Source organism: Halichoerus grypus, chromosome 12 (genome assembly GCF_964656455.1).
Source record: "Halichoerus grypus chromosome 12, mHalGry1.hap1.1, whole genome shotgun sequence".
NCBI classification, from domain to species: Eukaryota; Metazoa; Chordata; class Mammalia; order Carnivora; family Phocidae; genus Halichoerus; species Halichoerus grypus.
In genome coordinates, this window is record NC_135723.1 from 91,376,721 (window position 1) to 91,402,490 (window position 25,770).

The 25,770-nt window shown below is 36.6% G+C and overlaps 1 protein-coding gene across 2 annotated transcripts in view; it reads left to right on the plus strand.

Annotated features, from left to right (window-relative positions):
- TRIM24 (tripartite motif containing 24) overlaps positions 1-25,770 on the plus strand; it is a 109,398-nt gene that overhangs the window by 30,288 nt on the left and 53,340 nt on the right. For both annotated transcript variants that reach the window (XM_036117206.2, XM_036117204.2), the window contains exon 2: positions 18,763-18,881. In XM_036117206.2, the coding sequence (XP_035973099.2) occupies positions 18,763-18,881 (119 nt within the window). The remainder of the gene's footprint in view (positions 1-18,762; positions 18,882-25,770) is intronic.

Sequence of the window (25,770 nt, forward strand, 5' to 3'; positions counted from 1 at the left end):
ATAGATGTTGTTTTAGTATATGAAACATACTGTTTTAATAGCCTACTATTTAGCTTATTGGTATGAAAAATTCCTGCCATAAGGTTATAAGAATGACCCCCCCACGCAACACCCAACACTGGACAGATGAGATTGAGAGCAGTTTATTAGTCGCATATACTCATGCCCTGGGGGGAAGACACTGCATGCCATGCAAGGCCATACGGGGGTTGCACTGAAGGCAGGATGAAAAACCAGGTACCATTGGAGGCAGGCTTTGTATATACTATTAGGAAATTTGTATATACTATTAGGAAATTGGAGTGCCCACTCATTCCCACAAGAGGATGTGATTGGCTTGTTTGAATAATTCTGTAAGCTGGCAGGGAATTGAAACCCACTATTCAAGGATACGCTGAAATTGTGCCTGGTCCCTTTGATACAGGAGGCATGTTTTGTTAGGGGACCTTCTCTGTTCCCACTGGAGGGGAACTTGTGGTTAGGCTATTCAGGGCTGTCCCAATTTTACCAAAATTGAGGCAGCACATAATACTAAGCCTTAATTTTAGGCCTTCTACCCCATTTATTACTAAAACCCACAAAAGGCTTTTGGGTTTCTTTTTTGTTTTTTTAATCATGAAGTTGTTTTTTTTTTTTTTTTTTAAATCAAATGCCTTTTTTGTATCGAGTGAGGATAATTTTTTCCTTTTATCTGTTGAGTGGTGAATTCTAAGAATTGATTTTTTTTAAAAAAGATTTCGTTTATTTATTTTAGAGCATGGGTGGGGAGGGGGGAGACAGAGAGGGAGGGAGAGAATCTCAGGCAGATCCCATGCAGACCACGGAGCCCCATGGTGGGGAGGGGGCCTCCATCCCAATACCCTGAGATCATGACAGGAACTGAAACCGAGAGCCCAACACTCAACCGACTGAGCCACCCAGGCGCCCCTAAAATTAGTTTTCTAATAAAATAATCTTCATTCTTAGTCAGAAGACTACTTACTGATAGTATTTTATCCTTTTTACATGTTGCAGAATTTGGTTTGCTAACATTTTAAGATTTTCGCTTCTGTGTTTATGAGTTATATGGAATTTTTCCTTTTTTACTTCCTTTTCTATTTTTTGGAATAGTTTAAGAAGAATAGGTGTTAACTCCTTTAAATGATTGGTAGAAATCACCTGTGAAGCCATCTGCTCCTGGACTTTTGTTTGTTGAGACTTTTTTGATTACTGAATCAATTTCATTGCTGGGTATCGTCTCTCCAGGTTTTCTGTTTCTTCCTATTTCATTTTTGGTAATTTCTGTTTCTAGGAATTGATCATTCCTTCCAGGTTGTCCAGTTTGTTGGCATATAATTTCTCATAGTATTCCCTTATAATTGTATTTCTGTGATGCTGGTTGTTATTTCTCCTCTCTCATTTGTGATTTTATTTGGATCCTTTCTCTTTTTGATAAGTCTGGCTAGAGGTCGATCAGTTTTATTAATTTTTTCAAAGAACCAGCTCCTGGTTTCATTGGTTGTTTATTTTCTGTTTGGATGTCCTGTCCATTGATGTAAGTGGGATGTTAAAATCCCCTACTATTAGTGTATTATTATCAATGAGTTCCTTTATGTTTGTTATTGTTTTATATATTTGGGTGCTCCCGTGTTGGATGCATAAATATATGTGATTGTTACATCTTCTTGTTAGAGTGTCTCCTTTATTATTATACAGTGCTCTTCTTTGTCTCTTGTTACAGTCTTTGTTTTAAAGCCTAGTTTGTCCACTCTCACTCTTTGCAGATGACATGATACTCTATGTGGAAAACCCAAAAGATTCCACCCCTAGAACTCATACAAAAATTCAGTAAAGTGGCAGGATATAAAATCAGTGCACAAAAATCAATTGCATTCCTATACACTAACAATGAGACAGAAGAAAGAGAAATTAAGGAGTCAATCCCATTTACAATTGCACCCAAAACCATAAGATACCGAGGAATAAACCTAATCAAAGAGGCAAGGGATTCGTACTCAGAAAACTATAGAACACTCATGAAAGAAATTGAGGAAGACACAAAGAAATGGAAAAACATTCCATGCTATTGGATTGTAAGAACAAATATTGTTAAAATGTCTGCGCTACCTAGAGCAATCTACACATTTAATGCAATCCCTATCAAAATACCATCAACTTTGTTCAAAGAAATGGAACAAATAATCCTAAAATTTGTATGGAACCAGAAGAGACCCAGATTAGCCAAAGGAATGTTGAAACCAGAACTGGTGGCATTACAATTCTGGACTTCAAACTGTGTTGCAAAGCTGTAATCGTCAAGACAGTATGGTACTGGCACAAAAACAGACACCTAGATCAGTGGAACAGAATAGAGAACCCAGAAATGGACCCTCAACTCTATGGTCAGCTAATCTTCGACAAAACAGGAAAGAATATCCAGTGGAAAAAAGATTCTCTTCAACAAATGGTGCTGGGAAGATTGGACAGCTACATGCAGAAGAATGAAACTGGACCATTTCCTTATACCATACACAAAAATAAACTCAGAATGGATGAAAGACCTAAATGTGAGACAGGAATCCATCAAAATCCTAGAGGAGAACACAGGCAGCAACCTCTATGACCTCAGCTGCAGCAACTTCTTGCTAGACATGTCTCCAAAGGCAAGGGAAACAAAAGCAAAAATGAACTATTGGGACTTCAAGATAAAAAGCTTTTGCCCAGCAAAGGAAACAGTTGACAAAACCAGCAGAATGGGAGAAGATATTTGCAAATGACATATCAGATAAAGGGCTAGTATCAAAAATCTATAAAGAATTTATCAAACTCAACACCCAAAGAACAAATAATCCAATCAAGAAATGGGCAGAAGACATGAACGGACATTTCTCCAAAGAAGACATCCAAATGGCCAACACATGAAAAAATGCTCCACATCCCTTGGCATCGGGGAAATACAGTCAAAACCACAATGAGATACCACACCAGTCAGAATGGCTAAAATCAACAAGTCAGAATGGCTAAAATCAATAAGTCAGGAAATGACAGATGTTGGCAGGGATGTGGAGAAAGGGTAACCCTCTTACACACTTGGTGGGAATGCAAACTGGTACAGCGACTCTGGAAAACATTATGGAGGTTCCTCAAAAAGTTGAAAATAGAGCTACTCTGTGACCCAGCAATTGCACTACTGGGTATTTACCCTAAAGATACAAATGTAGCGATCTGAAGGGGCACGTGCACCCCAGTGTTCATAGCAGCAATGTCCACAATAGCCAAACTACGGAAAGAGCCCGGACGTCTATCGACAGATGAATGAATAAAGAAGACGTGGTATATATATACAATGGAATATTACTCAGCCATCAAAAAAAAAAATGAAGTCTTGCCATTTGCAACAATGTGGATGGAACTAGAGGGTATTATGCTAAGCAAAATAAGTCAGAGAAAGACAATTATATGATCTCACTGATTATGGATTTTAAGAAACAAAACAGGATCATAGGGGAAGAGAGGAAAAAGTAAAACAAGATGAAACCAGGGAGGGAGACAAACCATAAGAGACTCTTAATCATAGGAAACAAAGTGAGGGTTGCTGGAGGGGAGGGAGGTGGGGGGATGGGGTACCTGGGTGATGACATTAAGGAGGGCATGTAATGTAATGAGCACTGGGTGTTATATAAGACTGATGACTCACTGATCTCTACCTCTGAAACCAAAAATACATTATGTGTTAATTAATTGAATTTAAATTTTAAAAAAATTGGAAAAAAGAAAATGAAAAAGAAAATAAAGTCTAGTTTGTCCAATATAAGTATTGCTGCTTTGGCCTTCTTTTGACATCCGTTTGCATGATAAATGTTTCTACATCTCCTCACTTTCAATCTGCAGGTGTCTTTACGTCTAAAATGAGTCTCTTGTAGGCAGCATGTAGATGGTTTTTTTTTTATCCATTCTGTCACCCTCTGTCTTTTTTTAAAGATAGAGATTTATTTCTTGATTTTTTTGGGGGGAGGTTGTGGGGGGATGGAGCAGAGGAAGAGGGAGAGAGGGAGAGAGGAGCTCAAGGAGACTCTGCATGCTAAGCATGGAGCCCAACACGGGGCTCGATCTCTTTGAGTATTTTTCTTATTGTGGTAAAATATACATAATGTAAAATTCACCATTTTAGCTTTTTTTTTTTGAGAGAAAGAGTTGGGGGGTGGGGGGCAGAGAGAGAGGGAGAATCTTAAGCAGGCTCCATGCCCAGCGCGGAGCCCAACTCAGGGCTCAATCTCACAACCCTGAGATCATGACCTGAGCTGAAATCGAGTCAGACATATAAACTAGTGAGCCATCCAGATGCCCTCCATTTTAATCATTTTCAAGCCTACAGTTTCATGTCATTAGGTACAGTTATTATGTTGTGTAACCATCACCACCATTCCCAGAATGTTTTTCATCATCCTAAATAGAAATTCTGTACTCATTAAGCAATAACTCATTTCCCCCTCCCTGTCCCTGGTAACCTCTGTTGCACTTTCTTTCTGAATTTGCCTATTGTAGATACCTCATATAAGTAGAATTATATATCATTTTCCCTTTTTTGTCTGGTTTACTTAGTATTTTAAAGGATTATCAGTGTTGTAGCATGTATCAGAATTTCATTTCTTTTAATGGTCAGATAATACTCTATTTTACCAATACAACCATTTTATTTATTCCTTCATCTGTGATGGAGGCAGCCACCATTCCACTGTTGTGAATAATGCTTCTGTGGACAGTGGTGTACAAATATATTTTTGAGTCCTGTTTTCAGTATTAGGGGGCATATACCTAGGACTGGAATTTCTAGATCATATAATTATTCTACGTTTAACTCTTTGAGGAACTACCAAACTCTTCTTTGCATTGGCAGAATTTTATCTGCTGTATGCCACCTGCAGTGTATGAGGGTCTGGTTTCTCCACATCCTCCATCCTCTGCAACACTTTTATTCCTTTTTTGGATAATAGCCATTCTTGTGGTGTGAAGTGGTATCTTACTGTGGTTTTGATTTACATTTCCCTGATGACTTAATGATGAGAATCATTTCATATGCTTACTTGTTGTTTGTGTATCTTTTTTAGAGATATGTCTATTCAAGTCCTTTGCCTGGTACTGAATTTTTGTTGTTGAGTTGTGGGGTTTCTTTATTCTAGATATTAAAGCCTTATTAAATACGTGATATGGAAATATTTTTCTCCCTTTCTGTGTGTTGTGTTTTCACCCTCTTGATAGTGCTGTTTGATGTACAATAGTTTTAAATTCTCATCCAGTCAAAGTGACATCATGCATAATGACACAGTAGGACTTCGTAGGGGTCAGTCTCTTCAGTGAAACAACCAATAAGCTGGAGAAAATGACTAGAATCAACTATTTTAGACTCTGGACCTTGGTCAGACTCTTAAAAGAACCAGCAGAGTGTTTGATTGAAGGGAGGGGCTGTTGCTCTTTGGTGGAGGGCTCCAGAAATTTGGCGTTGTGTGTTTTGATTGATCTAACAGATTCCTGAGGACTGGACATTGATGTTTGCTGAAATTTAAAATGATCGTATCTCCTTCACCTTTTGGAGCTAGACATTTAAGGAAATCTTCATCAGGTTACCAGCTGGCCACCAGACAGCATGGAACAGAAACTTCAGTGACTACACTCAATAAGGAATATATACATACTTTGCAATATAGTTTGGAAAAGTCAGAAATGAACTGTTTCCTCCGTCAACAAGGAAAAATCAGCGATCCATGAGCAGTGGGACCGTCAAGAGTTCTAGAGTTACCATAATAACCAGATATCTTTGTGTTTAACTTGCTTGGAGTTCCCTCCACCCACCCACCCACCCCCCACCCCCCCGCCAGACCCCCTACTTCTTAGATAGGTAGATTCATGTCTTTCATCATATTTAGGAGGTTTTCAACCATTATTTTTTTGGATTATCCTGCAGGTCCCTCAGGTTCTGTTCAACTTTCTTCATCATTATTTTCATTCTTCTCTTCGTACTGGATTGCTGATTATTTCTTCTTCCTGTTCAGATCTGCCATTTCTGTCAAATTCTTGTTTCCTATGAATGAATTATATTTCCTGGTTTCTCTGAATGCTTTGTAATTTTTTGTTGTTGAAAACAACATTTCGAGCAGCATGTTGTGGTAACTCTGGAAATCAGGTTCTCCTCAGGAATTGATTTTGTTGCTTGTTGAGGTCTTCAGTTGTCTATTTGTATAGTGACTTTTCTAAACTGTTTTCTCAAAGCCTTCCTTGTGCCTATTACTGACCTGTTATCTTGGCAATCATGCTGTGACATCTCAGAGGTTTTTTTTGTTTTGTCTTTTTTTTTTTTTAAGTGTGGATTTTTTTTTTAAGTGTATATGCCTCTTTAGATGTTCTGATAGATGACACCAAAGAAGCTGTTGTTTCCTGGGGATGCTAATTAAGCCAGGCATCCTAGCTGACCCTCAGGGAGCCTCATACTACCCAAATCACACAACTCCAAAATTTTAGAGTACAAGGTCTTTACTGTCCACCTTGGAACCAGCCAGCCACTTGAGGAATGCAGGCTGCTGTCCCCACATTGCAACAGGATTAAGGAAGGAGGCATGGTAATTGGTTTACCCAAGCAGCTCTTTTACCAAAGTTCAGCAGCATCTGTCTCCATTAAGCATTTCTCTGGTTGCTATAAATGTCTGAGTGAGCTCCAGAGTTCTGAAATAGTGCAGATAGTGTTTTTCCAGCTTAATGTTTGTTTTGGTGGAGAGAGCAACCCCAGAAGCTGCCGTTGTTTGTTTTGTTTTGTTTTTTTTGACATCCTTTGCTGCCATTTTTATTGCTATTTTTTATTTTATTTTTAATTATTGTTATTATTATTTAGGTTTTAAGTTTATTAGAGAGAGAGCAAGTGCACAAGCAGGGGGAGTGGGAGAGGGAGAAGCAGCCTCCCCACTAAGCAGGGAGCCTGATGTGGGGCTTGATCCCAGGACCCTGACATCATGACCTGAGCCGAAGGCAGACGCTTCACTGACTGAGCCACTCAGGTGCCCCATTTTTATTGCTATTTTAAAGTAAATCACAGGGGCTCCTGGGTGGCTCAGATGGTTAAGCATCTGCCTTCGGCTCAGGTCGTGATCCCAGGGTCCTGGGATCGGGCCCCACATCGGGCTCCTGGCTCAGCGAGGAGCCTGCTTCTCCCCCCTCCCTCTGCCTCTCTCCCTGCTCGTGCTTTCTCTCTGTCTCTCTCTCTCTGTATCTCTGTGTCTCAAATGAATAAACAAAATCTTAAAAAAAAAAAAAAGTAAATCACAGATTTGATTTGGCATTTCATCCTTAAATACCTTAACATGAAATAAGAACAATCCGCCTGGATAATCTCACATCATTATCATGGGTAACTAAATAGCTATTATTTTCTAATATTCTAAGTCAAGTGCAATTTCACATTTACCATATTGTCCTCAAAATGTCGTTTATGGCTGTTTTGTTCAAACCAGAATCCAGTCAAGGATTAACCACATTTAGTTACTATGTTTCTTAAGTCTTTCTTAATCTAGAATAGTTCCCTCTGCTATCCCTGTTTCTATTATTTGGACTTGGTGGAAAGAACCAATCAGTTGGATTGGTAAAATACTTTGCATTCTGGATTTCTGTGGTGTTTCCTCATAGGCTCTTTAAGTCATTCCTCTCAACTAGAAGTTTAGGTGATTAAATTCAGGTTGAACCTTGTTAGATAATAATATTATTATATTCTTCATATCGCATCCCATCAGGAAGCAAAGAATGTCTAGTAAAGATTTGCTAGTAGAATAGTATTGAGGTTGATTGGCCAGATCATATATTATAAAGTTGTTTATCTCTCAAGTAGTGCATCTTAATTGATCTTTAAAGATACTTCTGCTGGGTTTAGAGGTCTGGCGAGGCAATTATTATTGTATTTAACACTTGGAAAATGTCTTTCTACTGTCTTCTGATTTCCATTGTTGATGAGAAGTAGGTAATAAGTCTTACTTTCGTCCTGTTTGATAATCTATCTTTTTTTCTTTGCTTTTAACTCGGTAGGATTTATCATTTTTATAAAATTCTTAGTTGTATTTGCTCTCGATCCTTTTTGAGACAATGATTAAATAGTTGTATTATATTCTATATGTATATGTCTATTTTTGGAGTCCCTTCTGTTCCATTGTTTGTATTTCTGTCCTTACATAAATACCATCCTGTCTTGATTACTGTAGCTCTATAGTAAGTCTTGAAATCAGATCACGTAAGTCCTCCAAATTTGTTATTTTTCAAATTGTTTTTGCTATTCTTTGTCCTTTTGCATTTTCATATAAATTTTAGCATCAGTTTGTCAGTTTCTACAAAAAGCCTGCTGGGATTTTAATTGGGATTCCACTGAATCTTTAGCTCAGTTTGAGGAGAAGGAACATCCTAGCCATATTGAATGTTCCAATCCAGGAACATGTTTAATGTCTCTTTTAAGGGTAATCATTAATTTTCTTTCTTAATTTTCATTATACAGGTCTTACATATAATTTGTTAAAAGTATTCCTAAGTATTTCATGTGTTGTGTTTTTGTTTTTATGTGTGTATGCTTTACAATTTTTTACATAGGTGATTATGTTTCCTGTGACTTGAAACAATTTTACTTCTCCCTTTCCAACCTGTTTACCCTTTATTTCTTTATCTTGACTTTTTTGCACTAACTAAAACAGCTTGGAATAGAAGTTGTGAGTGGAAGTCGTTGGTTTCTTCCAAGTCACACCAGAAAGCATTTACTATTTCATCATTAAATATGTTTGGTATAAGATTTTCATATATGACTTTTATCAGGTTGAGGAAGTTTCCTTCTATTCCTAGGGTGCTGAAAGTTTCTTTATCTTATATGGGTGCTGAATTTTTCAAGGATGATCCTATGCTATTTTGTTAATATAGTGAATTACTTTAATTGACTTGAATGCTCAGCCAGCCTTGCGTTTCTGTAATAAACTTAACCATGATGGGTTATCCTTTTTATATGTTTCTGAACTTGATATTCTGATATTTTGTTAATGATTTTTGTTCATCTTTGTTCATGAGACATACTGATCTGTACTTTTCTGTCCTGGTAATGACTGCATCTGATTTTAGTATCAGGGCATTACTGGCCTTATAAAATAAGATGAGAAGTGTGTTCCTTCTCTGTTTTCTAAGAGTTGTTTAGAGTTAAAATTATTTTCTTTAAATGTTTGCAGAATTCACCAGTGGGAAGTTCCTTCTAGAGGTAGACTTTTCTCTTTGGGAAAGTTGTAAAATACAAAATCAGTTTCTTTAATTGATACAGGGCTATTCAGGTTTTCTTTCAAAAAATTAATACATTTAATCAAGTTGATCATAATATTCCCATACTATTTTTTTAAGGTCCACAAAATCTGTGCAATGGCCTCTATTTTTATTTCTGATTTTTTTTTTGATCAGTCTAGCTAGAGTATTAATTTTAACAACCCCCCTCCCAAACTGACTTCAGTTTCATTGCCTTGTTTTCCTTTATTCCCATTTTCTTTTCTTCTTTTTTTTTTTTCCAGTAGTTTCTACTCATTTCCTTCATTCTACTTTCTTTAGGATTAATTTGCAATTCTTTTTCTAGATTCTTGACATGGAAGCTTCATAGATCATTGATTTTTTTTTTTTTATGCCTTTCTTCATTAACATGGAAATCATTTGTTCAATTTCCACAGAGTTGGGGATTTTCCAGTTCTTTCTGTTTCTAATTCCCAAGTTTATCTCATTGTGGTCATGGAACATATTTTGTATGTTTTTAGTTCTTTTAATTTATTCATACTTGTTTTGTTGCCCAGCATATGGTATGTCTTGGTAAATATTCTAATCACACTTAAAGAATATATATTCTACTAACATTGGGTATTCTTTAAACATCAATTGCATCAAGTTATTTGATTCTTTTGTTCAAATCTTTTATATCCTTTTTAAGTCTACTACTCTTACTGATTTCTGAGAGGAAAGTTAAAGTCTCTATCATGTGGATTTGTCTGTTTCTTTTTTCAGCTGTGTCAGTTTTTACATTGTGTTATGAAGCTCTGTTAATTAATTAAATGTGCATTTAGGATTATATGTCCTTGTAGGGAATTGACCCCTTTATCATTATGCATTGTCCCCACATTATATTTGGTAATAGTTCTTGTTCTTTGTGTACTCTGATATTATTACAAAGTCCTCCAGGTTTTATGGGCTTATTGTTGAATGTGTATCTGTTTCTGTCCTTTTCCTTTTTAAAACTGTGTGTGTATTAATTGGGTTTCTTGTAGATAGTATTTAATTAGGTCTTTTGTTATATACATGTGTATGTATGCTTAAGTAGGAAACCATCAATGGTATTGATAGGACCATGGACAGAGCATTATTTTGCGCTGTATATATCCTCTACTTTTTAAAACTCCAGTGGATGTTGGACTGTAGTTTCCTGATTGGTGGTGATCCATCTCGTGATACTGTCATTCAACTCACTTGTGTCTCTGATCCAGTGTTTAGTAAAGAGGCTTTAGGGGCGCCTGGGTGGCTCAGTCATTAAGCATCTGCCTTCGGCTCAGGTCATGATCCCAGGGTCCTGGGATCGAGCCCCGCATTGGGCTCCCTGCTCCGCGGGAAGCCTGCTTCTCCCTCTCCCACTCCCCCTGCTTGTGTTCCCTCTCTGGCTGTCTTTCTCTCTGTCAAATAAATAAAACCTTTAAAAAAAAAAAAAAAAAAGAGGCTTTAAATCCATATATGTCTCTTTTGTGGAGATGAGTAGTCAGAGTTGCCAGTCATTCCTGGTACTTAATGTCAAAGCATAAGTTCTGCATTATGCTTAGGTTTAGAAACAAAAACTTCACAAAAAAAGAGATAGCAGATAATACTCCTATCTCAGAACCCAAAGCTATAAACATTTAATTTGTGGAAAAAAGAATAATACCAAATCTTAGTAAGTTCATTTTAGGTCCACGTGCTTTTATAAGTGTATAATTTATGCTGTCATTAATTTCCTGTGATTCATGTTTTATAACCTTATAATTATCCAAACATGTTTCATGACTTCATTTAGTAAACATAGAAACTTACATTTAGATGGATAATGAACATATAACTTCAGTCCTTTTCCTTTAAAATGCAGAAAAATATAATACTGAAGTGTTAATTGTTTCAGTAAATAGGTGATTTCCTTGTTTAGCTTCTTCCCAGGACATACTCCATATTCTTACTTTTGGTATTAGCTAAGAGAAGCAATTTATAGCATTTGTGAGATCCATTTGCTTTACTCTTTCTCTTTAATTATAAAGTTGACTCCCTGCTTGTCTTTTGGATTTCAACTTTTCCCTTTCCAGAAATGGGGGTTGAATTGTTTTCACAGTATTCCCACTCTTCCCAGGATAGTGTGTCAAAAGAATCACTTTCTTCATATAGGCGTTCACCTGTTTACAGTATGATATACAATGTCTGGTTTTTTTTGTACTAATAAATTGTGAGCTTGGAATGAAGTTTGGGTAGAGACACAAATTTAAGATACACCCAACATTTAGTCCCATTGTTACTTTTATTTTTGTATTTGTTTGTTTTCCTGTTGTTATTTTTAGGTAGACGTGCATTTATAACTCTGAAATCATTTTTGTGTACTCTGATATTACTTTGACGGAATCAGATAGATGAGGTCATGCTGATCCTTTCAGAAGGAGTCACTTATTACCTGATTTTAATTGGAAGGTACAAAGATTATAATACACAGGTTTGCCAGGTACCAGCCTGACATCATTAGGCCCTTTTTATACATTTATTCATATAATCCTTACAACAGTCCTGCCTCAAATTTGTTCTAATGAGTGTGAAACATTTAGCACAATAACTGGAACACAGCAAACTCTCAATATGGTAACCATTATCATGATTATCATTTACTGTTGTTTTACAGAAGAGGAAATAGAGGCTCAAAAGGATTTAAGAGTTATAGGGCAATCAATAAAGAGGAATAAGCTAGGTCTATATGGTTTTAAACTCCATATTCTATCTCTTTTATTTAAATGTGTTCCATGTGGAATGTGTACAAGATATGTCATGAGGCAGGATTGAAATCCCAGATTTGCCACTTAACAGTTTTATGACCCTGGGCAAGTGATGGTGGTCGGTTTTCTGATCTGTAAGGTGGGGATTATATTTAATTAATTTGCTAGAGCTGGTTTGCTCTGAGGGTTACTAGTCATCTAGTAACTAGTCTAGAGTTAGAGCTCTGACAAAAGCCAGCAGGTGTTTCACTGGGCCTGAGGTCTCATTTGCACCCATTCGTCTCCCCTTGCTTTTAGGCCTTGGAAGCAGTTTAGTTCAGAAACAATAGATGGGTTGAAGTTAGTACTGAGTGGAGCTGCTGCTGCTTTCCCTTTTCCTAGGCCTGGCCACTGTCCAGACTTGTGTGCTAATCATTCCCTTGGCTTTTCTTTATAGTTGATCATCTATGTATGCTTTCCTATATAATATTTTATTTGGATTGTATTTGGATTTTTGAACTTAAATGGTGAATGTATTCTTTTAGGACTTCCTTTCTTCACTCAACATAATATTTTTTGGAATTCAGTCATGTTGATATCTGTAGTTTAATTGCATTGATTTCATTGCTGTATTTTATTATTTGAATATATCACAGTATTTTGTTTCTACTGTTGATGGACATTCAGATTGTTTCCAGTTGTGCGCTTTTATGAAAAATGCTGTGATGAACGTTCTTGAACATATCTCCTGATGCTGAAGTATAAGAGTTTCTCAGTATTGAAATTGTGAATCATAGGGTATGTGTATTATTAAAGGAGTTTATTTATCATTCACCAAATACTTACTGAGCACTATGGCAGGTACATTTTTAGGTGCTTTGGAATATTGGTGAACTAAAGAGAGAAAAATCTCTGCCCTCATGGGATTTACATTCTGTTTGAGATCTCCAGACAATAAATAATAAACATAAATAAATAGAAGGATAAATGCCAGGAGGGAAAAGAGAACAAGGTAGGAAGGTGGGTGGGGGTGCAGGTGTCATCAAAGGTTAACATTTGTAAACAGACTTAAAGGAAGTTATGTACCACTTAAAAAATTTTCAACCTAATTAACAAAAAGAAGCAACTGTGGCCATTAAACACACAGTGATGAATGATTAAAGTAAAAATCTCCACAATTCTTAGGGAATTATTTTTTCTTTAGTTAATCAGATCTTAATCTTTCCAGTTTCTGAAAGGATATATTGTAGATGCTAATGTCTTCCAATTTGTGCAGAAGAACTATAAATGTACTCAGACTTGGTTGAATAAAAGTTACATTTTCTGGGGCACCTGGCTTGCTCAATCAGTAGAACATGGAACTCTTGATCAGGGTTGTGAGTTTGAGCCCCACTTTGGGTGTAGAGATCCCTTTTAAAAAAAAATTGAAATCTTTAAAAAAAAATTACATTTTCCTCTTCACTTTATGGTTAAAAAGGTATTGTTAAGTTAGCATTTATTTGGATTTAAACTCATTTAGGTCAAATTCAGCACCTTACACAACTGGGATTCTTTTTTTTTTTTTTTTTAAGTTCTTAATTTATTAATCCTCTCATGAAAAATCTGCAGAATCACCACAGGTAAAGTCACTGCAGAATTTTTACTCCTTTTTGCCAGCACCAACACTGGCTTTTGCAGTCCACCTGACTTTCTTCATTCTGTCCTTGGGTTCCTTGTGAGGTTTTCTTGACGTCTTTTTCATCTCATATAGGCCATGTCTTGCAAGTCTATGTTTGGGTTCAGTTTTCCTTGCATAATCCAAGGAATCATAAATCATGCCAAAGCCAGTTGTCCTGCCACCACCAAAATGGGTTCTGAATCCAAAGAAGACATCTGGTGTGGCCTTGTACATTCTGGCTAGTTTTTCCAGAATTTCTGTCTTTTCCAGGTGAAGAACATCAATGACCATCTGTTTCTGCTGAAGTAGTCGGTTGGTCATGAACTTCCCGGTCCACGTGGTTATTTTGTCGTTCATGATGGCAGCTGAGCTTCAAGCAGCCAGGAAGGAAAAGAGAGCCACAAATGGGATTCTTGATTCGTGGACTAATATCTTATCTATCAAAATGACATGACCTATTAACCCATGGTTTTCTAAACATTTTTGTAAAGTGTAGTAGTACAGAGCCTGCACTTGGGTCCGTCAGCCAAGGGTTCAAATCATAATTCCAGTGCTGTGTGACCTTGATCAGGTTAACCAGAGTTTCTGATCTGTTTCCTCTTCTTTATGAGGATAATGCAGTGCATATAAGGAGAACGCTAAATAAATGTTAGTTCATTTTAGGGTGTTTTTGTTTTGTTTTGTTTTTTACTTTATATTTTGATAATAGATTGATGGGAATTTACAGAGAGATCTAAGGTACACCGTTTTTCCCAATGATTACATCTTCTGTAACTAGTACAAATCAAAACAAGAAAATTAACATTGGTAAAATAGTGCCTATAGTTCTTTGCCACTTTATCACATGTGTAGATTCATATATCCATCATCACAATCAAGATAGTTGTGTTCTTGTTTTATTCCATCACTACCAAAGCTCTCTTTGTAGTCATATCTACCCTTTCCTTTCCCCATACTCCATCATCCTTACCTTCAGGCAAAGCACTAATTTCTATAATCCTGTTATTTTGAGAATATTATGTAAATGGAATCATTCATAAGTGACCTTTTGAAATTAGCTTTTTTCACTCAGAATGATACTCTTAAGATCCATTCAATTTGTTGCATGTATTAATAGTTATTTCCCTTTTATTGCTGACTAGCATTCCATGGTATGGATATATCACAGTTTGCTTAATCATTAACTTCTTTAAGGAGATTTGGGTCTTTTCAAGTTTGAGGCTATTTTGAATAACACTGAATTAAGCCAGTGTTCACATTTTTTGTGATTTAAGTTTATTCCATTGGAATGCCCAGGAGTGAGATTGTTAATTCATATGATAAATGTTATGTTTAATTTTTAAGAAACTGCCAAACTATTTTATATTCCCACTGAGAATGTATGAGAGATCCAAAATAAAACATAGTGACAATAGCTTTGTACTCGTATCTCATCTTGATCTTAATTTGCATTTACCTGATGGCTAGTGATGTGGAACTTCTTATTGCGTGGTTATTTGCCATGTGTATATCCTCAGTGGTGAAATGTCTCTTCATGTGTTTTGCCCATTTTCTAATTGGGATGTTTATTGTTTCATTGTTGAGTTTTGAGAGTTCTTTATATATTGTAGATATGAATCCTTTGTCAGATCTGTGCTCTGCAATATTTTTCCCAGTGTGTAGTGGTGTTTTGTTTTGTTTTGTTTTTTTCATCTTCACAATTCATCTTTGTCTATCCCTTGATCAGTAACAGATATTTTTCGTTATAGTAGCTATATAGTATCTTGATATTAGATAGAACAGTTCCTCTTTCTTGTTTTCAGTACTGATTTAGCTACTATTGTACATTTGCCTTTCTATATAAATTTTGAAATCTTGTCTATATCTACAAAAAAATGTTGCTGGGATATTAGGAATTGTGTTAAACCCACAGTTCACATTAAGGAGAATTGACATCTTTACTACAGTGATTATCCCTATCCATGAACACTCTGTGTCTCTTCATTTATTTAGATGATTTTTGATTGCTCTCGTCAGCATTTTGTAGTTTTCAGCATAAAAGTCCAATACATGTTTTGCTAGGTTTACACCTAAGTATTTCAGTTTGTTTGGAGCCAATTTCCAAATAGCTATAGGGCTATTCAAATTATTTCATACTGGATAAGTCCTAGTAGTTTGCACTTTTTGAGTAATTTGTTTCACTTGTTAAATTTCTGTGACTAGTGTTAGTATTCCTCTACTATCCTTTTGATGTCCACATCATCTGTAGTGCTCTTCCCTTTTTCATTCTTTGTTTGGTAAATTGTGTCTTCTCCTTTACCATCTTCAGTCTTGTTGAAGGTTTGTTAATTTTATTGGCCTTTTCAAATAACCAGCTTTTTGTTTGTTTGACTTTTCAGTTTTCAATTCCATTGTCTCTGCTCTTATATTTCTTATTTTCTGTCTCCTGTGAGGTTGAAATTGAAGACCGTGTTCCTTACACTGCCTCCCTTGACATCTGGAAGGGGAGGGCCTCCTCCTTACTACTGGTGGATGGTGTGGAAGTGTCTTGATACCTCTTGATACCTCCCTGGGTAATAGGGGCGTGGGTGTCTGTTTACTGCTTCCCATTGTTCTTCATTGACCCATTTAAGGAGTGAGGACAGAGGAGGTTACTGGTAGGCAGTAGTAAAAGTTCTGAGTGTCCAATAATCCTTTTTAACGCCTCCCCAGCATAGAGGTAGAGGAGTACCTCATTACTGTCATGGAGGGGCAAGATTCATGCTTTTCCCATGGTCTCTGCTAATACTGCAGGGGGCCTCATTAGTGCCCAGTAAGGATGAAAGCCCCAGCTCCCCACCAGTCTACTCTGACAGACACAGCAGTGTGTGGTTGGAGTACTTGGTTTCTGCTTGGCCAGGGTGGAAGTCTAGACTTCCCACTGGGCCTTTGCTGGTGGGAAAAAGGAGCACAGTTTTATCTGCGGTGTTTGGCTGGAGTAGAGCAGTTATTGTCTAAAAGTTTTGTCTTGGTAGGCTGCCCATTTCCTGGTCCTTAGGATAAAGAGAGCAGGTTTCTGTGGATTTTTTTGTCTATTTGTTTACACCTGTTGATATTCATAGGATGGTGACTTCATGACTGCCGACTTTGGAATATATGGGGCTAAAAGAAAATCCAGTGAACTCACCACTGTATCGTTCCTTGGGTCCTGAGGACTCTAGCTAGTCTGCTGCCTTCTCTCTACCTTTCAGTCTTCTTACGATTGTTTCATATAGAACACCTAGAGTTTTTAGCTGTATTTATATAGAGGAATAAGGAAAAATATGTTTACTCAACCTTACTCTTTTGTGAAATGCATTGTCACATAATTTGCAGATTTTTATTATTAATTCTTTGTTAGTAGCACATACTAGGTATATCATTCCCAGTTTGAACCTTGTCTTGTCACTTTCTTCATGGTAATCTTTTGGCTAGCTATAGTTCTGAATGTAAATGAAATCAAATTCATTAATCTTTCCCTTAATCTCTTGCTTTTTGTTTCTTGCTTTAGAAATTTATTCCTGCTCTAAGTTTACACAGATGTTCTCTTATATTTCTTTGTGAAAGTTTTAAGGTTCTTAATCTTTTAAAAGAACTCTCGTTTTTAATTGAGTAGTGATTTAATTCATCCCCCTCCCACTTTGGAGAACTGTAGCACCATGAAAAGTTCATCCCTTTTCCCATTGATCTCTAGTGCCACATCTACCATGTATAAAATGTACTTATATGTGAGCCTGTTTCTGGTATGTGTATTCTGTTCCACTTTTTTTTTAATCCTTACATAAATTTCACACCATTTTCATTACCGTAGCTTTAGAATAAGTCCTTTACTTGGTAGGCATATCCCCCCAGCTTGTCAAAATTCTATTGAAATTCCTGTTGGGATTATTAAAATTGCATTGAATCTATAAACATGTTTGGGGAGAATTGGTATCTTTACCATCATGAACATGGTTTTTCTTTACTTAGATATATTTTAATATTTCTAAATATAGCTTAACATTTTTCTCCAGAATGGCCTTATATATTTAAAACAATTACTTTTGAGTACTCAGTATATTTTTGTTGCTATTGTAAAATGGGTTCTTTAATTTAAAAAATTTGTTTATTGCTAGTATATATAAATGAAATTGACCTCTGGATTACTTTATATTCATTCTTATGCATTTCATTTTACAAAAAAAAATGTACTTGGGAACCGTATCAGTCTCCTTGGTACAAATTATAGCATCAAGTGAATATTAGATTTTTAAAATTTTAATCAAAAATTTAGATTTTAATTCATTCATAGTTACTACTTACTGTTTTACCAAGCACTATGAAAGATTATTCCCCCCCCCCCCCGCCAAAAGAACATATTTGCACTTGTTAAAGGAAGCACAATAGTGTTTCTTAATCTCCCATGGAGATTTTAAGCAAAACAAGTATTTTTGTACTCCCCTTTCAGAAATCCTGGTCTGTACGTCCAGAGAAAACCCGAAGTCTCTATTTTTTAAAAAATCTCCACGTGAGATTTTGAAAACCACTGCCAGGGGAAGTTGCTAAACAATAAAAAGAGCAGCCTATGGGGTTATTGGAGGAGCATCTCATTTAAAATAAACTTTTATTCATTATTAAATAAACTAGGTGTGGGATATATCTATGTGTACATAAACAATTGCTTTGTGTTAAGTAACAGCAGATATGACTTTGAAGAGAGTGGGCGTTGTAAAAGAACCCAGTTACAGTTTGGATGAGATGTGCTCGTTTGTGTTTAGTATATTTATATTAAAACTTAGAATGAGAGCTCAGTTGGTGGTTGCCTGAGGTGTAAAGGGTCATGGGTGGGTGAAAGAATGAAGAAGGGTCAAAAGGTACAAATTTCCAGTTATAAAATGAATAAGTCACTGGGTTGTAATATACAGCCTGGTGACTGTAGTTTATGCCATATTACATATTTGAAAGTAGCTAGAAGAATGGATCTTGAAAATTCTTATCACAAGAAGAAAACTTTTGTAACTATGCATGGTGACAGATGTTAACTGAACTTATTGCGGTGATCATTTTGCAGTTATATACAATCAAATCATTATGCTGTGCAAACCAAAAAAACTTAGAACACAATTTTGTTTTCCCCAGTTGGAGTCATTCGATGTCCAGTTTGCAGCCAAGAATGTGCAGAGAGACACATCATAGATAATTTTTTTGTGAAGGACACTACTGAGGTTCCCAGCAGTACAGTAGAAAAGTCTAATCAGGTAAGTGTACTAATTAATTCTTAAATGTTTTGCCTCCTCTTAATGAGGCAGCCTGAATTGTTGAAGGACTCTAAAAAGGTGTCTGACATTGACCATTATGTCTATCAAATTATGTAATATTTTAAAAGGTAATAAAGAATAATAAATAATTCATCTTATTGAATAAAACGGTGCCAATTCAGAAGCCTTGATTGTACCCCCACCTTCCCTATCCCTTCAGAGAAAACCATTATTCTATATTTGACAGTATTTCATTTTTTTGTAACTTTACTGTGTATTGACAATTAGATTTTTTTATTTCAAGTCCCACCTTTTTCATTTTTTTCTGTTTTAATGATGAACTCTATAATGATATGACAGATTCCATGTCTTTGATCAGTATGGTTTCTGCATTTTAAGAACGTCTTCTTTTCTGCATGGTATTTCTTTGAAAGCCTCATTTAGTAACATTGTCCAGGGTGTTGGATTTAGAGACCCAATGGTGTTTTTCTTTTTTCCCCACTTCCATAACCCACATGTAGAACATCTCTATTGGCCCTTTAAATCTAAATGTCTGGTCGCTGGTGGGTGAATTGTAGTACTCTGGTGGAGGTGAGCTATGATTAATTCTGTACTAAAGTGTAGTGTATTAATCTACTTTTGAATCATGATTCATTGATGATTTCTCTAGGAATTTCCTTAAATTTGGAACATAAGGTCTGTGAAGGAACAGAATCTGACAATGGAAAAAATCATTATTAATCTAAAATGTAAAAATCAAAAAAGTAATGTTTAGGACACTTCAGGAATCACAAAGCTAAGTTTCTGTACTTTTCATTTTCAGCTTTTTGTTTCTTGGGGGAACTGGGAATTTAGGGTTCATTTAAAATGAATATAGCCATTACTAACTAAAATATCCCTTTTGGGGGTGCGTGGGTAGCTCGGTTAGGCAGCCATCTCTTTATTTCAGCTCAGGTCATGATCTCAGGGTTGTGTGACTGAGCCCCGTATGGGCATGGAGCCTGCTTGGAATTCTCTCTCTCCCTCTCCATCTGCCCTTTCCCCCTTCCATTGTGCACACATGAGCTCTCTCTCTCTCAAAAAAAAATTTTTTTAAATATCCCTTTTGTTTCAAAAGTATCCACAGTTCATCAAAGGCCAAAACAGGGCTTGGTGCAGGGAATAAACTTTCTAATTGTTGTGAAACCAGCTTTAAAGCATGAAAATGCAGTTATTTATGTGAGGACAGTGTCAAATACTTAACACCTCTGAAAGTTCCCCTGTGAATACCAATGATTTTTTTTTTTTGTCTACTAGAGTGTCATGTCACTTTGCTTCATATGTGATTATATTTATACTAGATATACTTTGTTAGTCATATCACTCACCAAGTTATGCTTCATCAGATGAACTCTAAGTAGTGCATGTGAATGCTCAATCCAGAAAACTCAAAAGCAAAGCAGCATAAAAAATCAACAGGGTGGAGTTATGATCCTATATGAATTGATGGTGATAAGAGATGAGTATTGAAGGGATTCTAATCTAAAGGACAAATTTAAGAGGCTGCTTTATGCCTCTGTATAATCAATTAGTTTTACTAAGTTTATCTACTCTGTTTTGTCACAAAATAATCGGAAGAAGTTATAATCAATTAAACTAAAGATAGTCCAAATTGACATCTTCATTTTAGGTAAGTGAGGCTAGGGAGGTTGTTAAACCTGGTTCAGGAGTAGGGTACTTGAAGGGATATTTTGGGAATGAAGACAGGAGAGGTGATAATGTGGGATGAAGGAAGCACTAGGCAAGAGGTAATGAGAGCTGAACTAGCCTAGTACCAATAAGGAAGGGAAGGGGAGAAGTTACAGTCCACATAGGACTTGATATACCTGATTGGATGTGGAGGTGAAAGGGACCCCACTACCAGGATGGTAGGTACTTTTCACAGAGAGAAAGAGGGCAGGGAAGTAGATAGAGAATTGGTTTTGAATGTGACTGAATTTGCCTATAAGACTAAGGTAATGTCATCTGTGATCAAACTGGAGCTCAGGATAGTTTATAGCCGAAGATAAAGTTTTAAAAACTTTTTGTTACAGATAATTTTAAGCATTACCAAGAGAAGGGACAGTTTCACATAACAGACTCCCATGTACACATTACCTAGCTTAGTAGTCACGAACTCATTTTATGTTTAACCTGACACTCCCCCACATACACACACTATATTATGTTGAAGTTATTCCCAGGCATTATATCATCTAATCCATAAACCTTTCAATATTTCTAGGGAAAAATAATTTTTTTATAAATGTAACCACCATATTAATTTAACATATAAAAGAAATTTACAGTAATTCCTTAATATCATCAAACATTCAGTGATAATGTCGCTAATTGTTGTGGTTCTTTTTTTAAAATAGTGGTTTGTTTCTGTAAGGATCCAGTAAGGCCTACACAGTGCATTTGGTTGATTTGTCTCAACCCTATCTTTTAATTAATCTCAAATTACCCCTTCACTTCAGTGGCTTTCTTTTTCCGCCCTTTTTAATATATTTGTTAGATAAACTGGGTGTTAATCCTATATAGTAAGCCTTATTCTGCCTTTTGCTGACCATCTTCATAAAGTCATTTAACATACTTTTCTGTCTCCTGTATTTTGTGTACACTGGCAGTAAAAATGTGGAGGCTGATTTAATTTCAGGTTCCACTGGGTGGGGGGGTATGAGAATACTTTCATCCGTATGTCTGTGTGTACTTCAGTCAGGAGGCACAGGAGTTTGGTTGTCTTTCTTTTTCCTGATGTCAGTGGCCATTAACGATCGCTGCCATGATCCCGTATTATATTACGGCCTTGGAAAACTATGACCTTCTCATTCTGTCATGCCCCTGTATTTCTTAACTGGAAGAGAAACCGAAGGCTTCCTTCATTTATTCTTTGGTTATAAAGGAAAGGTAGGTTAAACACTGGATTCTTTTCCTTTAGTTGCTCATTTTTAGAGAGTAACTTAGTTTCTTAGCATTCTTCAGAGGTTGACTAATGAGTGGTGTGTTTGTATGTCATTATGAATTCGTGGGTTTTTAACATGAAATATGTTCTAGTAGTTGTTAGTGATGCTCCACTTGTGCCATCTTGGCAACAGGAGCCTCACATTGATTCCTGAGTCATGCTGATAAAATCACAGTACTCAGTGCTGTCTCCCCTGCTTTCTGTTTTGACATATTGTTAGAGGCTTTGGTTCCTTTTAGTCGGAAATGGTATCTGGAGACCAGTATGGGTGCTGGGGATACTAATCACCATTGGGTTGGTCATCTGTCTAGGCCTTGCAGGAGAATGATTTAGCAAACACTTTTTATTGAAAAAAGAAAATGACTACACTTATCGTGTTGAACACTGCGTGATGTATAGAATTTTTGAATCATAAAATTGTACACCTAAGACTAATATAACACTATGTTAATTACACTTGAATAAAAAAGAATAAACAAGTCTATCTGGCTTGGTCTTGAATTTAGGCCACATAGTGTCTCTTGGGGCACAGACAAGGATCCTCTCTAAGGCATCTTTTTTATTAAGAAGCTCATCAACCTCAAACACATGGAATTTTAAGGAACTACAGTAGAGTCTCTGAAATCTTTATTAAGGGAAAGGGATAAACAGAATACAAAGTAAGTATTAGGTGATAGAAAACTGTCAACCTCAGTAAGGAAACTAGTGTTTTTAAGAAGTCTAAGATTTTAGAAAAGTAATGGGTGCAAATTTTTAACAGAAAAGCAACCAACTTTAGTATTGGTGGTCAAAGTGTATTTACCAAGTGAACAAATTTCTGTAGCAAAAATGTGAGAAATGACCCCAGGAGCTCAGACAGCAAGTGGCTATTCTCTACACCAAAAAAACCTGAAACTGCATCCCCCTAGTGCGAAAACCACCAGCTGCTAGCATAAAAATTCAGTGTATAGATATTTGTTCTATATGATACCAAATGTCCAATTGTCATGTTTTTGTTGCTGTTATATTTCCACAGAACAGATTAATAGTTTGACCTGGTGTCCTACAGAGTATGTGAGAAATTAGGGTTGTAGCCATGCCTTCTGGGCTGTCCCATAAGATAACCAGGATCATCTCCAGTGCAACCAGTCTTTGACGTTCTACCTTGACCCTGCTGAGGATCACAGAACGCTCCCCATTTCCCTTCCCTGCCCTGACTGTCATTTGAACAGCACCGAGAAGACTGCTCAATTATCAGGAGAGTGGTGGATCTGCTGAAAATTCAAATTCAGCAGAGGGAATAAAGTCTGTGATTACTAAATGTGAATGTATTCCACCCCTAAGCAAACTGACAGCCTGATTTGACGCTCATGAGAAGTTACTGAGGGAGGATATAACATCTAAGATTCCTGTAACTAGAAGACTTTAAGAAGAGAAATAGATTTCATTTGGCTCAATAGTGCACTCTCCAAAGATAAAATGTGCTTCCATGTGAGGTAATGGGTGCCTAATTGTTGAAAATACACAAGCAGCAACTGCCTAGGAAGGAAAAAGCAAATATACCACAAGTATATATTGATATTTATAAGTCCAATTTAGATTTGTAGGTTTTACTTTTTTGATTTTATGTTTATCTCACTTATCTGACATTGGAAATCTTGGTACTCAATTACGTTGACATAATTATTTATTTTCTCCAAATATATCTACATTATAGGGTATATTGTATCGGTTTTGGTACAATCAGGAGCCATCTTAATTCTTAAAATTAAGAATTGTTAACTAGATACAAACTTGTTTACTGAAAGGATAAGTAAAAAATATTTAAAGTATCATAGAGATAGCAAGTATAAAGAAGCAGCTCAGAGAACAAAGAGAAAAGGTTGGAATTAGTCAAAATTAGAGGAAGGGTCTTGTGGAACATCAGTTCAGACATACGAAGAGGCAGTGCTGCGTGCCCCATGGTGTCTGAGTGCTTGGCCTTGGGATTGCGGACCTCAGGAGCAGGAGGCCTGTGGTGGCAATACCTCCAAAGCTGGTTCCAGGAGGATTGGAAAAACTGCAGACTAGAGCTCAGTGCTGCTCTGGAAATGAAGTGCCTGTGCTGGAGTGAAGTAGCATTGATTGGCATGATGTTCACAGAAAATGCAAGCAAATAGCAAGACAGCTAAGATGATGGAGTACCTTCTTCCTCTGGCATTGCAGTCTCCCTCCAGCACCATCTGTTGTTAGAATCTAATGTGGAACCAGCTCATAAAGCATAAATACGGTTTTCAGAGTAAGAGTATGGAAGAACAGAGTTGGGCCTGAAAGTAGAAATTGTAGAGCTGTTTCTGTCAAAATAGAAAGCAAGGAAGACAGCAGTTACTGCATGTATGCACTGGAGATAGTCAAATCATAATTTTTTTCAAGTTTTTATTTAAATTCCAGTTAGTTAACATACACTGTAATATTTAAAGTTACTTGAAATAAATAATTCTCTGAACAGTCAAGCCACCCGCTTGATAGGCAGATTCATTTGTTTCATTTGCTTTTGTTTTTTAGGGATTTAATTTTTGTAATTTTTAGGACTACATATAAAACATTCATAAAGTAAAATCTATAAAACACAGTGTATTGAGAGAACTCAAACTATGGCTGTTTAATCTACCCATGTACCTTATTTCTTCTCTACCCTATAGGTAACCATTTAATTTCCTTTATTCTTCCATTTAAAATATTTTATATATAATTTTAAGTAATTTTATGTCATTTTTTTTTGTTATTTTTTTTTTTAAAGATTTTATTTATTTATTTGAGAGAGAGAATGAGAGAGAGAGAGAGCACATGAGAGGGGGGAGGGTCAGAGGGAGAAGCAGACTCCCTGCTGAGCAGGGAGCCCGATGCGGGACTTGATCCTGGGTCTCCAGGATCGTGACCTGAGCCGAAGGCAGTCGCTTAACCAACTGAGCCACCCAGGCGCCCTATGTTATTTTTAAAATATTAGCAAATGTTATTTCACCCATCCCCATCTTTCTTAGAAGAGCAGTAGCATGATTTGCTTTTCCACTTTGCTTTTTTTGTTTTACTTCATATACTATAGATCCCTCATCCTTTCTTACAGTGTGGAGATTAAATTTTGGGTGACATCCTTAAAGACAGGATAGCTGAAGCTAAGGGAGTGTGGATGAGACAGTCCCCAGATCTAACAAAAAATGTACAGAATTGGAGGGGGGGGGTGGGATCCAGAGGGCAATCGGGGAGATAAGAGGAGCTGGAGGTATCAAGGAACCCAAATGATTTCTAGGAAGTGGGAGTCAATAATGTTAGAAAGGTTAAAGATGATAAGAGCTGAGAAAAGGCAGGTTTGAAACATTAATGAAAATGTTATCCAGGTATTTGGAATTTGGCTAACGTAAAGCACTAACTGAGGGGAATTTTTTTTTCCCCAGCCACAAAAGGTAACATGAGGACTACTTACATGTAACTTTAATATCTTTTCTCAGAGAATAGTGCCACCCTCTACACAGTTACAGAAGCTGGAAACAAAGGAGCTGTCCCTTCTTCATCTCCCATATCCAGTGCATCCTCTGAACCAGTTTTGCCATCAGTCTTCCTCATTCATTCCCACTTCCACCTAAACCACTGAAAAAGCCTCTTACTTGTCTCTGCAGAAAGCACTTGCCCCTTTTATAATCTGTTCTCTATATTACAGTGGCAGTGATTTTTAAAATTGCAAGTCTGGCCATGTCACTTACTTAAAAGCTTTTAGAAGACTTCTTCAGACAAGGACCAAAATTGCCATGTGATCATGCTTGATCTGGCCCCTCTGCCTGCCTTGCCCCTAGCTTCTTCTCTTGCCAGTCTTCCCTTGATCTCTGCACTTCAGTCACACTTTCTGTCAGTTCTTTGAGCCTGCTGTACTCTTCTTGCCAGAGGCTTTTGTAC